Consider the following 15,314-nt stretch of genomic DNA (forward strand, 5'->3'; position numbering starts at 1 on the left):
AAATAAAAGGGAGCCCTCAACAGCCATACAAGGAAAGTGGTGGAACAGATTGAGGGTAGTGTTGTAAATTTACAGTCAACAGAGGTAATAGTTACTGTGATTTTGTGTAAGCTTAAACTTCACTTCCAGCAAAAGTATGCAGGATTCTTCAGAATTAAGTGACCTTAAGTTGTTGTCTCTCATTAATTTGCATAAATTATTTTGTGCTCCACATACACAAGGTATTGTGACTATAAAGAAATAGAAATGATCAACCACAGCTGTGTAAATGTAGGAAGGTGTTTGGTTTGATTTTTTTCTTTCTTTTTTTTTTTTTTCCTCTTGTACTGGTTTATATGTCTAATTACTCATGATGTCTTCATGGTTGTCACTGTGGTGTATGCTGTGGGCACCTCACAAATAATAAAAAGTGCTGTTTGTAGAATTCTAGAGACGCTTAGGAAAAGACATGGTATATGGTGTGGTGTATCTTAAAGGGCATTTCAGCTTTTATTGAGTATGAGTTAAAAAATAAGCTTTGTGTGTTTTATGTTGATTGAGACACCTGTACTAACTTCTCATTTTCTTTCAGGTACCTCATCAATAGCTTGCAGAGGCAATGGAAGCAATGATGCAAACTCTGTTGTAATTAAAACGTAAAGAAAAAAATATTCTTAGCTGTACCATACTCTTTCAGTATCATTCAATGCCTAACATTTCAGAAGATGAAAAGGAGAATGGTTCTGGAAGTAATGGAAACACTGAAAACAAACCTGGGAAAGAATCCCCAGAAGCTTCTCTACGTGATCCCGTGAAGCCATACTGCATGTCAGACGCCTCAACTGCGTCCTTGGTTTCTAGAGGAGATGGGCATTATCCATGGGGATGTCCTGTGACTCATACACGAGAGAAATTTTATACCATCTGCTCAGACTATGCTTTTTTAAACAGAGTAACATCTATTTGTAAAAGCCCAAGTGCTTCAGTTAGTGCCTGTCTGTCAGGCAGTGCTGCCTTAAACGTTGGAAATAACACACCTAGCTTACTCAGCATTCAAACTGGTGCTTCAGAGATAATCTACAGTGAAGATACTAACTTGGAAAGCTTGCCTGGTGATCTTGGAAAGCTTCCACTGGCATGGGAAATCGACAAATCGGAGTTCAATGGCATGACCACAAATCTGAAGAACAAAGGAGGTGAGGTGATGAAGATTCAATGTTATAGGAAAAGGCTTCATGTTTACAACTTGTTTACGGAGAGGCTCAGCACAGGTATCTCTTCAGGAAGTGCTATAGAAGAGCCTGTATGTCACTTCAGAGAACTTGCTCATTGGGAAAGGAGAGAGTGATGTAGGAGTAGTGAAAGTCAAGTGTAGCTGCCTGGGGAAGTGGCTCTAAAAGCTGGCTTCTGCTTAACTGTGTGTCATTATTTGAGGTATTGTTTGGAGTGGCTTCTGGTTTGTGTTTGTTTTTTTGATGTTGTTTTTTTTTTCCTTTGGGTTTTTTTGGTGTGTTTTTCTTTCTTCTAGTAGGACCTAGCGCATTGTGTGGTGGTTACTTTTACCTGTTAAGTACAGGTGTGTCACTTGCAGACATGTTTCACGGTACTTCAGAAATGTATTTTGAAATTAAAGACATGGTTTATTTATGACAAGAAGTAAATGAAACCATTACAGTTACCTAGGAAAGCAGTTGGTTTCTGTAACAGAATTGTATTTATTTTGATTTGCTAGATCTATACAGTGTTAGGGAGCCCTTCTCTTTAAAGCTGACGTCCTTGCTGCCTCCTATGTTCTTTCCCTGCGGAGTCACAGATTGCATCTGTGAATCAAGCACTTGCATACACACTTGGTTTTCATCGTCCTGCAATCCCTCTGCTTATCTAGAGTGGGCTGTAGATTTTTTTTCTTAATGGCTTAGCTAGCTACTCAAATTGCTGTTTTCTCTACCTTAGTATGAAACCGGTTTAGCAAAACTTGAAGACGTGTTTGGCAAGTTGCTGTTGCCTTTTCATGTGTGCATGTATTGTCCTTAAATAAAAATAAGAAACAAATGATTATATCTTACAGGATGATCATTTTTGCTAAAATACACGTGGTATATTTCATTTGGATATGATGGCTTCAAAGTGGGACAGAAATACTCCTGCTCTAGCACATGGCCCAACTCTTTCTTTTTCCACTGCCTCAGTGGCTTACAGAAAGGAAAAGACTTTTGGGGAATATATTATTATTGCTGGATTTGCATACAAGTTTTCATCAGAAAGTGTAGCTGGTTACAGAGCTTGGCTGTGAAAAACAAGTGGTCTATTATATTTTGCTGTGCATTTAGTGTTAGGAGGTGGGAAGTCCATGTTGGTCTGAGAGTCTTATTTCTGGGATGGATGATTTAACGCATTAGAATAATCAGATTGACTGCTCTCTCTAAGCAGTTGGGCAGGTCATCATTAATTCTGTTCAGGAAAACACGATGTTTATGGAGCTAATGGCAGCTTTACAAACCTGTTGACAATCTTGATTATGTATTTAAGCTTTTCCTTCAATTAATGTTTAGTCCCAGTTTGCACTTGGTGACACAATCAGGGTCTCTATTTGAGGTGTATGCTATTACTAAAAATATTTAAGAAGAAAGATTTGAAAGGTAAAATAGGCATTCATTTGTTTCTGAAATTTGTTTTGTAGGCAACATGAAGAAACAAGCGACAAAGAAAAAATCTGTCGACAAAAAAAGCAAACAATACAGGGAGTGTCCTCAGCGTTCTGCTCTTGAAGATGTGAAGGAGAGGAAAGTGTTGGACCTCCGGAGATGGTAGTATTTATGAATTGTATTTAAGGTTATCCCCATACAGTTTGTCGGTAAACACTGTTGCTGGTAGCTGATTTCAAACTTTGTAATAATGTCCTCATACTTTTTTTTTTTTAATTGAAGTGGGGATATGTTAAGCATACATACACTAAATCTCATACTTTCTACAAGAAGAATGAGCTTCCCTCCCATCTGTTGAAATTCTAAACCCATTTTTCTTTCTAAATACCTTTTTTCTTTCAGTAAGGAAAAGAATTATGTGGAGATTCACTGCTAAAAATAATTGTAAGTTCATTAGCATAGTCAGGGAGAAAGTAACCTTAGACATAGTACTGATATGTCTTACTCCTGATTTTTTTTTTTTTTTCACTGGGAAATACTTGATCAGAATCTGTCAGTTCTATACAACCTATATCATATGCAGATAGTTCACTAAATTCACTTAGTTTACTGAATCCATCTGGTTCTTACTGTATGTCTGTGACATCAGAAAGTTAGAGTTAGCCTTGGGAATCTGTGACCTGGAATGACACTCATTAGTAAATTGGTAGAGATGCAGTTTACTACAAGTTCACATGTTAGAAGAGACTGGATCAAACTGTACATTATATTAGTATAGAACCGTTATTTTGTACAGGATCATTTGTACAGAACTCTACCAGGGCTGTTAGAAATGTGACTGATTTGTGTGAAATGGGGTAGTAGTATCTGACAAACTTAAAGAAATTGGTTAACATATATGCTCTGGTTTTTTTTCTTTTTTTTTTTTTTTAAAGAATGCACTTTTTTAAATTTTATACAGGCAACATAAAAAGTTTTAATATAAAATGGCATGTCAATGGCATGGCACACAAAAGAGTAGTTCAGGTTGCTCCTGAAACTAAATCAAGAAAGCTGACTGATGTGTTTGGAATTTTGTTTGTTTTAGGTATTGTGTTAGCCGACCTCAATACAAGACTTCCTGTGGAATTTCGTCCTTAGTGTCTTGTTGGAATTTCTTATATAGTACACTGGGAGCTGGAAGGTAAGTCACACATAGACTGCTTTGCCTCCAGAGAGTCTAAAATATGTTGCTGATTACTTCATTAAACGTTTTTTTTTTTTTCCCAGCTTACCACCTATTACTCAAGAAGAAGCTTTGCATATACTGGGCTTTCAGCCCCCATTTGAGGAGATTAGGTTTGGTCCCTTCACTGGAAATACAACTTTAATGAGGTATGTTTGGTCCTTTTGATGCAGCTAAATTGTTAACGTACACAAAAATAACATTAAGAGGCAGAACCTTTTAAAATACAGTAGTAGATCATTTATTTGAAGGAAAAAAAAAAGTGGCTGACACAAGTTAGTCCTCTGAAGTTTTAGAATAGTGAAGCATACCTGGGTACTCTGACAGTGCCCAAAGAAACTTTTCAAAGAGTTGTTTGCACAAGCCATTTTGTATAGTGCAATGTTGCTACACAGATCAGGTGAACATGAAATTCTATTTGATTTTTGGTTCAGTTTGTTTAATGTTTGTATAATACTATAATGAATCCAGTCTCCTGGTTAGGAATTTTTTTCTTTACCCTCATTTTCCTGTTCTTGAAAATGCACGTTAAATGCTTGTTAATGTCATTGAAACAGCCTGAAAAGGCAACTGGTATACTAGTAGCTTTATGTAAAGAATAATTTAAGAATTGAAACTGAGATAGTGAGTGCTGCACTTCTGCTGCAATGGAACTGTTCGGGGGGCGGGGGGAAGATGGGGCTAGAGTCACAGAACGTTTGAACTTTCAAATTCTGTTTCAGTTCTGCTCTGCTGTTCCCTCATCTCGATGAGTTGGGTCTAAAATCTTTGGGGTTTTTTGTTGTTGTTTTATTAAACTCATGAGGAATTTTGGGATTAAACAGGGCCAGGAGCATATCATACTTGAGCATTGAACATCTTGGCAGGGCTTTGGTGTGTTGTTACCCTTCTGTAAGATTTAAAAGTTTTGCAATGTTCGTGCCTGTTTCGTGAGTTGCATTTGACATAGTTAGTATTTTTTTGAAGGCAATATGTAGAGTTTGGCACAGAATATGGCTGCTGAATTTGAAAATGTGGCAGCAGTCTGTTCTTTAATGGTAGTGCACTGGCTAGATCATTGAAGTGTGTCATGAAAACTGCCTTCTCTGCCTTAGAAGACTCTGATCCGGATTTTGTATCTCTTTAAGAGTATGTCAGGGTATAGCAACCCTTGTAGACCAAGCTGATGAAATGTTCTGTCTCTTTATGGCAACAGTCTATACAGATGAAAGTTAAACTTGTAATTCTTCTTCCTTTTGCCCTGTGAGTGCCCTATGCACTGCAGAAAAGTTACCTTTACTAGGCTTTTTTGTCTGCCTGGTCCAATAATTTTTAAGTACTTGACAGACTGGAGAACAGGAGGGCTAAGTGTCAACCCCATCACCCAACATGGCTTTATGGTTGAGGTATTATCTTCAGAGATGTGAATTTGAATCTTCTAACGTGGAAAAGTGAATATCTGAGACAAAATCTTCTTTGCAGACCTGTCCTTGCTTACTGCTGCTGTGAGGAGTTGCAGTATGGGACTCCTGTAGTGCTTGGGCACTGTGAAGCTTATGTGACAGAAGCCCAACACGATATGCAGAAAGTCTCACTTGAAGGGTCCTGCCTTCTGGTGTCTTAGAAGATTCCCTTCATGTAGCTTACAAATTGTAGTTGAAGGTTGACACTTCATAATTTGAGTGTCTTTCTAAAGGCTGAGTAGCTGGAAGTTAGAGGTGACTGGACTGAGCACAGTAGGACCAACGTTTCAAATGCAACGTTTCCTTTGATTATTATGGATCTATGTTGGGTCTGAAAAAGCAAACTGAAGAAAAAGGCTTTGAGTATTCTTTCATCTCTCTAGGATATGTTAAGTTTTGTTTGTATTAGGGTACCATGGTCATCTACAATCTATATACTAATGTGGTAGGTACTTAGTAGCACACCGAGACCTTTTTCTAAACTGTCAAGCAGAGGAAAAATGGGAGGAAAGAAAACTGCATTTAATAACTCTTGAGTTACTACAATCTTTAAGCTTATTGTTTCAGATGGTTTAGGCAAATAAATGATCACTTCCGTATCAAGGGATGCTCATATGTTCTGTATAAACCTCATGGGAAGAACAAGACAGCTGGAGAAACTGGTATGTAGCTAATCCTAAAGCATTCATCTTACAGTATATAAACTAAAAAATCCTGCAATGTATAGCATTTGACAGGACAAATTCTGTAAGTAGTACTTCCAGTTTGAGATAAGCTATCAAATAGCTCCAAATTGCTTGATTTTTCTTGTTGTACTTTTTCTCTTATTTTCCTAAAACTTTCCTTTGTACTTTTATTTTGATAAAATATATTCTGTGCTATATATTCTGCTATTGTAGATCTGGAATTTTAAAGTATCCAGGAGAATACTGCACTTCAAGTCCCGTGTTGATCTCCTGGAAGATCTGTTTGCTGTAATACATGTTTAGGGGAGAAGCACATTTTTATTTCAGCATTTTAGAGATATGTGTTGTATAAAAATTTAGAATGTACGGCACAAAAGTATTAATATATTTAATAAATGTTTTATACTTTAAAAAAATGCAGTTTTAAAGTTAGTGAATTCATCCATTCTGCCTGACTTTGGCTAAAATCTGTCTCTAAAAGTTAGGTGATTATTCTCAATTAGCTTATGAAGCTGCATTTTAATGTCTACTTCTAAGTGTGCTACCTAAAGAAAAATTATACTTTCATACACAGTTTATTAGCCTTTGGTATAGTCTGGGTAATTATCTTCTAACTGGAAGGTTCTTTAGAAGGATAAAAACATGCTGAAAAGTTTTGGGGCAGATTATTAAAGTGGAAATAACTTTTTGGGGGATTTTGTTCTTGGTATCCCATTTTAGAAATCAGTCATGTTTCAGTGCCTTTTCCAGTCTTTTCTTGAAACTGAGCACTGCAGTCACGTTACAAAATATTGTATGCCCAAATGTGGAATGTGTTCGTGAGACTAGGAAGCTCCAAGAAGCTCGTGATACCAAAACGTTTGAAAGCTTTCTGGGATTTCAGGAGTATCATTGATATGTTACATCTGATTTGGTTCAATGGGACTGTATTGTGTTGTACTGTGTATTTCCTAGGTTGAGAGATACTTTCGGTTCTTTTTTTTTTTTTTCCAGAACAAGTAATTTTTAATATGACTTTGATCTAAATACAATGCATACTTTATATTGCATTTCCCTAGTACAGACTGCGTGGCAGATGTTGTGGTTTTTTTATACCAGGCAGGAAATGAAATACTAAGAAGCTTGAAATCAAAACTCTATTTTGTGCATGCCTGTCAGGTCGTGTCCTCTAATTTAAAAACGAGTGTAACTACTTTATGTAATCAAATGGGTCTTTTTTTGCTGAATATGTTACGCAGGATCCAAAGCACTCTGTACTGTAACCTGATCTTTCTTTGTAGCTGCAGGGGCCCTTGCAAAGCTCACACGTGGACTGAAAGATGAATCAATGGCCTATATCTACCATTGCCAAAACCATTATTTTTGCCCAATTGGATTTGAAGCAACCCCAGTAAAAGCTAGTAAAGCATATAGGTAAGATACTGTGTTTATGCTTATTTTAGTGGTGGAAACGTACAGAAAAGTTTACTGTAAGTTGATACCGTTTTTCTCCCTATATAACGTGAGCATAAGAAGACAATCCCTGACAAAATTAGCAGATACTGATGGTGGGAAGTGCTAAACAATGACAAGAACAGGTCACTGGCATAAGGTGAGCCTTAGTCTTGCACTTTGCTTACCAAGCAGTCTACCTCTGGCAATGTTGAAGATGTAGAGTCGCATCAAGGAATGAAGAATGCTAGCTCTGCTTTTAGAGTTCAGAACGGTGATTGTGTGGAGGTAATAAAGTGTAATCATCTGCATTTAATTTGTTCCCAGTGTGAGACTGTGACCATGGGGTTAATGAAAGCTTTAGTATGTGAATAAAAGAATACAGAAGTCTTTTATTAAGACTGCGTTCGCTGACATGCCCTGTGAGTGAGAAGAGTTTGAAAAATATGCCCCAAAGCGAAGTCCAACACATCAATCTGCTTAAATTTACCAAAAGGTTAATGGCTTGCTTGCTTACTTGATCAGTTACTAAGAATCTGTGCTGGAAGAGCAAGGTAAAAAAAAAAAAATAAAAAAAAATTGTTTACTAGATTGAAAATGCGGGCCAGTGCCTGGAAACTTAACATGCCTTATATCAAGTTTGAATTTATATTGTTTAGTAATGACTGAGAGCAAAAATTTCAATATTTTACCATGGTTGAAATGGATTCTCAGTTCCTTGTGATGTTATTTTTAAGTCACTATTAGTTTTTCTTCCTAAAAACCAGATCTAATGATAAAAGCTCATTGCTTCATAACCTTATTTTAGACTGTAGGTCAGACCAGAAAAGCATCCTGTTTTCTTCGTATCTTCTAATATCTGGGAAGAATTATGTTTAGGTTCCAGAAGTGCTATCAGTAGATTCTGCAGCAGTTCTTGTTTACCTGTTTTTGCATTCTAGTTACAAAGGAAAGCTTTTCTCTAAAAGCCAAGCTAAGAATGTTTAAGTTCCAGAAGACGTGGGTAGATAGATTGCTAGGCTGAGCTGAGGAGGCAGTTCCTAGGTCACCCACAGACTTCCTGTATGATCTTAGGTTGCTGGATTTGGACTCGGGAGACCTGGGTTCAGTTCCCAGTTCAACCACAGACTTCCAGTGTGACTTTAGGTAAGTCAATTAATCTATCCTGTGTCTTGGTTTCCCATCTGTACAATGATGGCATACATTGTTATTTTACAGGGAATTACAAGTAAACAAATTATTGCAAGCAGTGAGGCAATATGCTGTCTAATTCCCTAGGCAGAAAAATCTCAGGTTTTGTTACAGTGGAAACTGAAGTAGTTTTTCACAGGGTAATTACACACAGGAAGTCACAGAACAATCCTCTGTATCTCATCAGTCTGCCCTGATGTCTGTCACAAATTTTCCGTAACAGGGTTACTGCAGGCTTTGAGTTTCTTGGAAGTTGCTTGCAAACTTAAATGAGAGTTTTGGGTTTTAATATTTATTACTAGATACTTAGGAGGAAGGGATTGAAGTTACCACTTGTTTTTGTACGTGTTATCCTACAGCTGTTAGTAACAGCTGTCAGCTAGGGTGTAGTTTAAAAATAAGGGAAGGGGTCTTTTGTGACTCTGTTAGACATCACAGATCGGGAGGAAGACGTTTGTTGCACCTTCATGTGGCGTTCCACAACTCTTACTTCCATTGTTACATATATATCTATATTTGGATCTTACACTAGACTGCCTTTCATATGAGTAATGCTATTTTCTAGGAAGATCTGTCTTTTTCCCAAATAATAAGCAATAGCTTCTATCTCACTTCCAGGCCTTGTGAAACAAAAAGTTTCCATGTATGCAATTGCAAACACTATTTATAGAATAGGAGCTGTTTTTTAGTTTGGCTGGGGAAACAATTTTAGATGTTAGAAAAATCTTAAAAGGAACAATAGAATGTTAATCTCTCTTCTTTTTAGTATGCACAATAAATCTTACTAGGATTGTATCTTCTATTGAACAGAGGTCGTGTCTTGCAGCAAGAAGTAGAATATTGGATCTTAATTGGAGAGCCGAGCAGAAAACATCCAACAATACACTGTAAAAGGTACGTTACTTGGTAAGAATATAAAACAGTACATTTTCTTTCAAAACAATATTTATTTCTCTACTAAAAGTCATCAAGTTCCTCTTTAGTTCTTTTGAATGAATATACTATAGTTCTAACAGAAGCATGTGTTTTACTGAGAAACTTTGTTTTGACCTCAAGGCTGGCTCTGCAGTTTTGTATCACATGGGAGGACATGTGTGGGCTCCTCTGAAAACCAAAGTCTGTTCCTCTTATTTGAGTGTGACACAGCTCAGGTTAGTCAGGAAGAAAAGACTCCTCAGCTGTCTGATCGTGCCAGTTGTGACTTACAAGATGTACGAACCTTGGAGTGGTTTGTGGTGCAGTGGAAGATGTACAAAGGCTTGTCTGGGGTGTGTACAGAATATTATGTTGCTACCAAGATCTCCTAGCTCAGGCACAGGTACAGCCTGTATACACTCTGTTGCATTATTAGCTTATCTCTGCATTAAGACAACACATTTATGATGAGGTCTGGCTCATACAGAGTTGGTGTCTAAACTAGACATAGATGAGGACAGCTAGAGGGCACTATGTAGACTTTTCATCGATTATTATATTTGTCATGATAAATTAATAGAACAGCTTTCTCAGCTTTACTTGACATACTAGTTCATAATGCTTAATATTAATTTCTGAAATGAGGGAACAGTGAAAAAGAATAGTATTTCTCAGAAAAACAATTCTGTGGCCAAACATAAGTTTTAGCAAATAGCTTCTCTGCCACCCCCCGAGTTAATTATGGAGTGACTTTTCTTGATAAAACAACTGTGAAAAAATAATAAAAATAATCACACAACTTCTGCTTTGTTTCCCCTTCTTTATTCTCTAATTATTTTGAAAAAATATTTCTAAGTGCTTATCTGATGGTTTCATAGCCAGTCAGATCTAACCCAGTACGTAAAACCCAGATATCTTGTTTGTTTGTTTGTTTTGTCATTGATGTGACTATGTCAATAACTGTTAATAGCTGGATATTTTGGACTAATGAGATTAAGTGCAGCAAAATAAAAATCACATTATGCATGTGGTTGCTGTTCTGAGAAATGGCGTACTATACACCCACTGACAGAATTTTGTCCTGTGGTATATAAGCTACAAATAGCACAGGAAAAGGTTTATGAATATAGACTATAAACTTTTGTAATACTATTTTTTGATTGTGAAGACGTTCTTCCTCCTGCTGCAGTTCCAATGAAAGTTAGCAGAAAGTTCTGTGCTTAAGATAGGAGGGCGAAGGTGGGGGTAAAAATGGATTTTCTGAACTTGGAGGGTGGTATTAGAGAGAAGCAGTTAATTAGACATTGACAGAAAGGGGAAGGCGATGTGTAGCCTTAAAGAGGTCTGGAATATGGGGATGTTTGTTTCAGCTGGGTTAGAAGGAGTTATGAAACTCTGAAGAACTGAGTGAATGGGGAATGATTAAATTGATAGTTTATTACAGTTGGGAATTAAATGAAACGGAGGAGTGATGAACTATGGTGAGATCTGTCTGCTAGAAACAGATTTACTCAGTGGAAAAAAAAACAAAACCAAGGGCTTGAACAAAACAATATAAAAGGGTAAGAGAGGATTAAATAAGTAAAAGCTAATGTTTCTCCTTGCCTAAAGTACACTTTGCTGCTTCTTTCACAAACTGATGAATTGGTAAGGGTAAGCAACGCAGCTGACTCATGGTGCTCTTACTCATTTTGGAAAGTGTTTGCCAAGAGTAGGAATAATCATCCAATGCTTTGATTAAAAGTGATGCTTTTATATCTAGCTTGATGTCACTAATATTGAGGCTTTTATATCTTTACACATTTGTTCATCTTTAAATCACTGGTAAGACCATTTAAAGCTGCAGATCCGTATTTGCATGTGTGTGTACATAAGCCTTAGTGGTGCTGAGGTTTCATAAATGTCAGCTGACTAGTAATAATCTTATTCTGTAGGTGGGCAGATATTGTTACTGACCTAAACACCCAAAATCCAGAATATCTAGATATTCGACACCTAGAAAGAGGATTGCAGCATCGAAAAACAAAGAAGGTAAGGTAAACTTACTGAGATGGGAGGAAATTCGTGGTAGATTTTTGGCAAACTTATTCATACTTCAGCAGTGTAAGATAACTTCAGTAAAAGAAATATGTTATGAGGTGTTGCTGAAGACAAAAGTCAAGTGTGGGTACTTACATACCAGAGTCATTTGTATTTACCTGCAGGACAAGATACAATCCAGCAGTAGCTTGGCACACACTAGGATGAACCAGGGTATCTGCCTATACAATGTATTTGGTCACAATTTTTAAGTTTGCTGGCTTATAATGTAGCTGCAGCAAGTATAAAAATACTCTACAAATCACAGGCAGATCCCTTTGGTGTATGGCCTTCTAGCGACATGTAAGTGGGAAAGAAAGTACAGTAGAGTAGGATGAAACAAAAAAGAATGCATATGTCTCTGTTGTGTGGACTTCTTGTCAATACATACAGCTTTCTGTCCTATAGAGAGGACTATATCTTGTGGGTGGGGGTATATTTTTGATTTGTGGATTGAAAGTGTATGAGAAATAATAGGCTGAAGAGATGATTTCAAATGTGGAGGACCATATGGTCAGCAGGATGAGAAAGGACCAGAAGAGAGAATTTGTGTGAAAGTGGCTGGAGAGCGAAAAAGACTAGCAGAAGATAAGTTACACTAGCCCATGAAAGTTTAAAGGGATAACTTAAAAATATGAGAAAGAAGGCAGTAATTGAATCTGGGAAACAACCAAAATTGATTGAGCCGAGTTGTTTGTTTGTGGATATGGCTTTGTGGGTGTTTTGTTTGTTTGTTTGTGTGTTGTTACTTTTTTTTTTTTTTTAGAAGAATTCTGTTACCTGACGAGATGTTAATTTCAAATATCTATGTACCTTAGAAAGGCACCTGTGTGCATTTAACAAAGAACCTTTTTACTTTGATTAGGTTGGAGGAAATCTTCATTGCATCATTGCCTTTCAGAGACTTAACTGGCAAAGATTTGGTCCGTGGAATTTTCCATTTGGAAACGTTAGACAGGATAAACAATCTCAAACACATGGACAAGGAATTTCCAAATCTGAGAGTGAAGACAATATCTCTAAGAAACAACATGGACGACTGGGTCGATCTTTTAGTGCTGGCTTTCATCAAGAATCTACGTGGAAGAAATCTAATCTTCGTGAGAGGAGGAACAGTGGGTATCAGAGTTATAACGATTATGATGGAAATGATTAAAATTAACTTTAGATAATAGAGTTGATATATTAAAGTTAGTTTTAATCAAGGCATATTAGGGATCTTTAGTCCTAGAATACATATGAATAGAAATTATGGTATAAGATACAGCTTCATAATCTTTAAGTAAATCTGATGATACGGTTGCAGTGGATGAGATCTGATGTACAAAATGACAGATAAGCACAGATTACTGTACCTTTGCAATCAAAAGTAAATATGACAGCAGAGTCAATAATTTCTTTTGAAATAATTGTAGTATGTCCTGATCAGTGGAAACAAAAGAGCAGCTTGAAATTAGTCAATGTAATAAACAGACTTCATTGAAAATACTTAGTATTCAAAAGCATGAAGACTTATGATATGACTTTATAAAAAGGGTTATTCTTCAAATGGTGTAAGGACAAAAGTAAACATTGCTTTCCTTTTTAACACTCCATTTTACTAAGGCTGCCCATATCCAATGAAAAGGAAAAAAATAATCACATAGGTTAGAAAACCTTGTCAGATTTACAAAGTGAATGTGTATTCTCCATTTAGTTCCCGGTAGACTTCCGTCAGTCAGATAATCGTATTTTGTCAAGCAGGTCTCAGTTTCTTTTCCCTTAGCTGGATGCCTGGTTTAGACTGAGAGGAATTGCCTGTGGCAGGGAGGATGGACCCTCTCTATTGTTTTTGCTCTGTACAGTGACTAAATTCTTATCCTGGAACCTCTTCAGAGCATGGACTCTCGTAACACAGGCTTGTGAAATTCAGTATTAAAAAACTGCATTTACCATTAGCCAAATGAGCTAGCTGAACACTGTGTTCTGTTGGCAGTTCTTTTCTTTCTTCAGTCTTAAAACCTCTGTCATTTTTCTGCTGCTCTTTTCATTTTGTATGAAGGCGATGCAAGTGCCGAAAACTGCTGGCAGCCCTGATGATATACCTCTCAGCCAGCAAACAATTCAAGCTTTTTCAGGTGTCTGTGTGCAGTCTCTTTTTCTTTTTTCCCCTATTTTGAGATTTATCCAGTTGTTTGCCCAAACATGTCTCAACAGTTGTAACTTTCTGTGTACAAATGTTCATGCCTGCTCAAGGATTCATTTTTTTGACATAAAAAGATTTGTCATGGAATGCAGGGGTTTTGTAGGTTGCTGCTTTTGTTAACCAAAAATGGGAGACTTTTAGACTTTTGTTCATTCAATAAAACTTGTTTTCTATTTTGTTGTTTGCTTTTCATTTGTTTTGGGAAGGGTGACCCTATGTTTAGTGAAGATTTTCAGGAAAGTAGGTAAGGGAAGGATCAGAATCGGACTCTTTGTTTCCTGATTTAAACATATTTATTCAACAGGACTCTGAGATTCAGAGACTGGTGTGTTGCACTTGGCATTAAAATAAGGGCAAACACAGGCCTTGAAATTTGAAGGATACCTGCAGTTCCTCACCAAAATCTCTCCTCTCTAAACGAGACCTCATTTCCAGGGTGAAGTGGAAACCCATTCTCAGGTCTGCTTTACTCAGCTCTGCTCTCAGTTCCTGAGCTCTCTGCAAGCTTCCACCAATCCCCCACCAAAGGTAACGGTGGTGCTCATAGCACCTATGTTTATCTAGACTAGAAGACCAAACATGCAGGCTAGAAGAAACACATACCCAAATCTTCACCATAGCCAAGAAACATAGCAGAAAAATTGTGCGTATTCAAGAAAGCCAAGAGGATGGTGAGGCCCAGGAGTGATTTATGGGTGGCGCACAGCATTTCTTACCAGCATTGGCATGGTCACTGCAGGATAGCGTTGGGTAGCGCCTATTTAGCAAAATAATTCTGGAGGTGGGATCTCCTTGCTCATAAGCCTGCGCAGCTGCTGTGACTTAACTTCTAATGTTTAATTTCCCAAAGTTGCCAGGCTGGTGACTGAACAAAACCTATAGGTTTTGAAAACTTACTTTCCAGTTGAGCTATTTTCAGACTTTATTTTTGCAAGCTGAATTTGGGCCGAGGACTCAAATTTTTTTAGAACACTTGAGCTGTGTACTTTGGGGTACTTCAGGCTTAATGTGAGTTACATAAATACCTAAGTTTTGCTTAATAACTATAGTTGCGCTGAGGACCAGGGACTCGACTCTCTGACAGAAGCCTGCTGCTCTTCTTAAGTACGTGTGTTGTGATGGACTAATGTTTTTACAGTTATTTTGCTCTTGGGTTGGAGATGGTCATACTTCATCAATAAAGCATGTAGTTTATTTCACTCTTCTGCCATTCACAGAAGGAAGTTCAAGGCCAGGCTGGATGTGGCCTTGGGCAACCTGGTCTAGTGGGAGGTGTCACTGCCCATGGCAGGAGGGTTGGAACTCGATCATCTTTAAGGTCCTTTCCAACCTAAACCATTCTATGATTCTATGAAGGTGCTGGGCGTTGGGAGCGCTCCCTGGGGATTCCGGGCTGGGAGGTGGGTGCAGTGAGGGGTGAGAGCACCGCCTGCGGGGAAGATCGTGTTTAGGGGGGTGGGGGAAAAAAAAAAAAAAAAAAAAAAAAGACGTTTTCTTTCTTTTTGCGACGTGGTGTTTCGTACTTCGCGCTCCTCC

At 37.6% G+C, this 15,314-nt stretch overlaps 1 protein-coding gene across 2 annotated transcripts; it reads left to right on the forward strand.

Annotated features, from left to right (window-relative positions):
- The first annotated feature begins 568 nt into the window (after positions 1–568).
- On the forward strand, positions 569–13,954 carry BIVM (basic, immunoglobulin-like variable motif containing). 2 transcript variants are annotated; one of them, XM_009880528.1, is made up of 10 exons: positions 569–1,175; positions 2,660–2,786; positions 3,712–3,807; positions 3,894–3,998; positions 5,859–5,953; positions 7,258–7,390; positions 8,483–8,554; positions 9,410–9,493; positions 11,449–11,545; positions 12,459–13,954. In XM_009880528.1, exons 1-10 carry the CDS (start codon positions 686–688, stop codon positions 12,747–12,749), a joined length of 1,590 nt encoding a protein of 529 aa, XP_009878830.1. In that variant the 5' UTR covers positions 569–685; the 3' UTR covers positions 12,750–13,954. The 2 variants fall into 2 exon arrangements, with proteins under 2 accessions (XP_009878830.1, XP_009878837.1); XM_009880535.1 differs by lacking the exon at positions 8,483–8,554 and having other exon boundaries at positions 12,459–13,951.
- Positions 13,955–15,314: the final 1,360 nt, after the last annotated feature.

Source organism: Charadrius vociferus, unplaced genomic scaffold (assembly GCF_000708025.1).
Source record: "Charadrius vociferus isolate BGI_N301 unplaced genomic scaffold, ASM70802v2 scaffold180, whole genome shotgun sequence".
Classification (NCBI taxonomy): Eukaryota; Metazoa; Chordata; class Aves; order Charadriiformes; family Charadriidae; genus Charadrius; species Charadrius vociferus.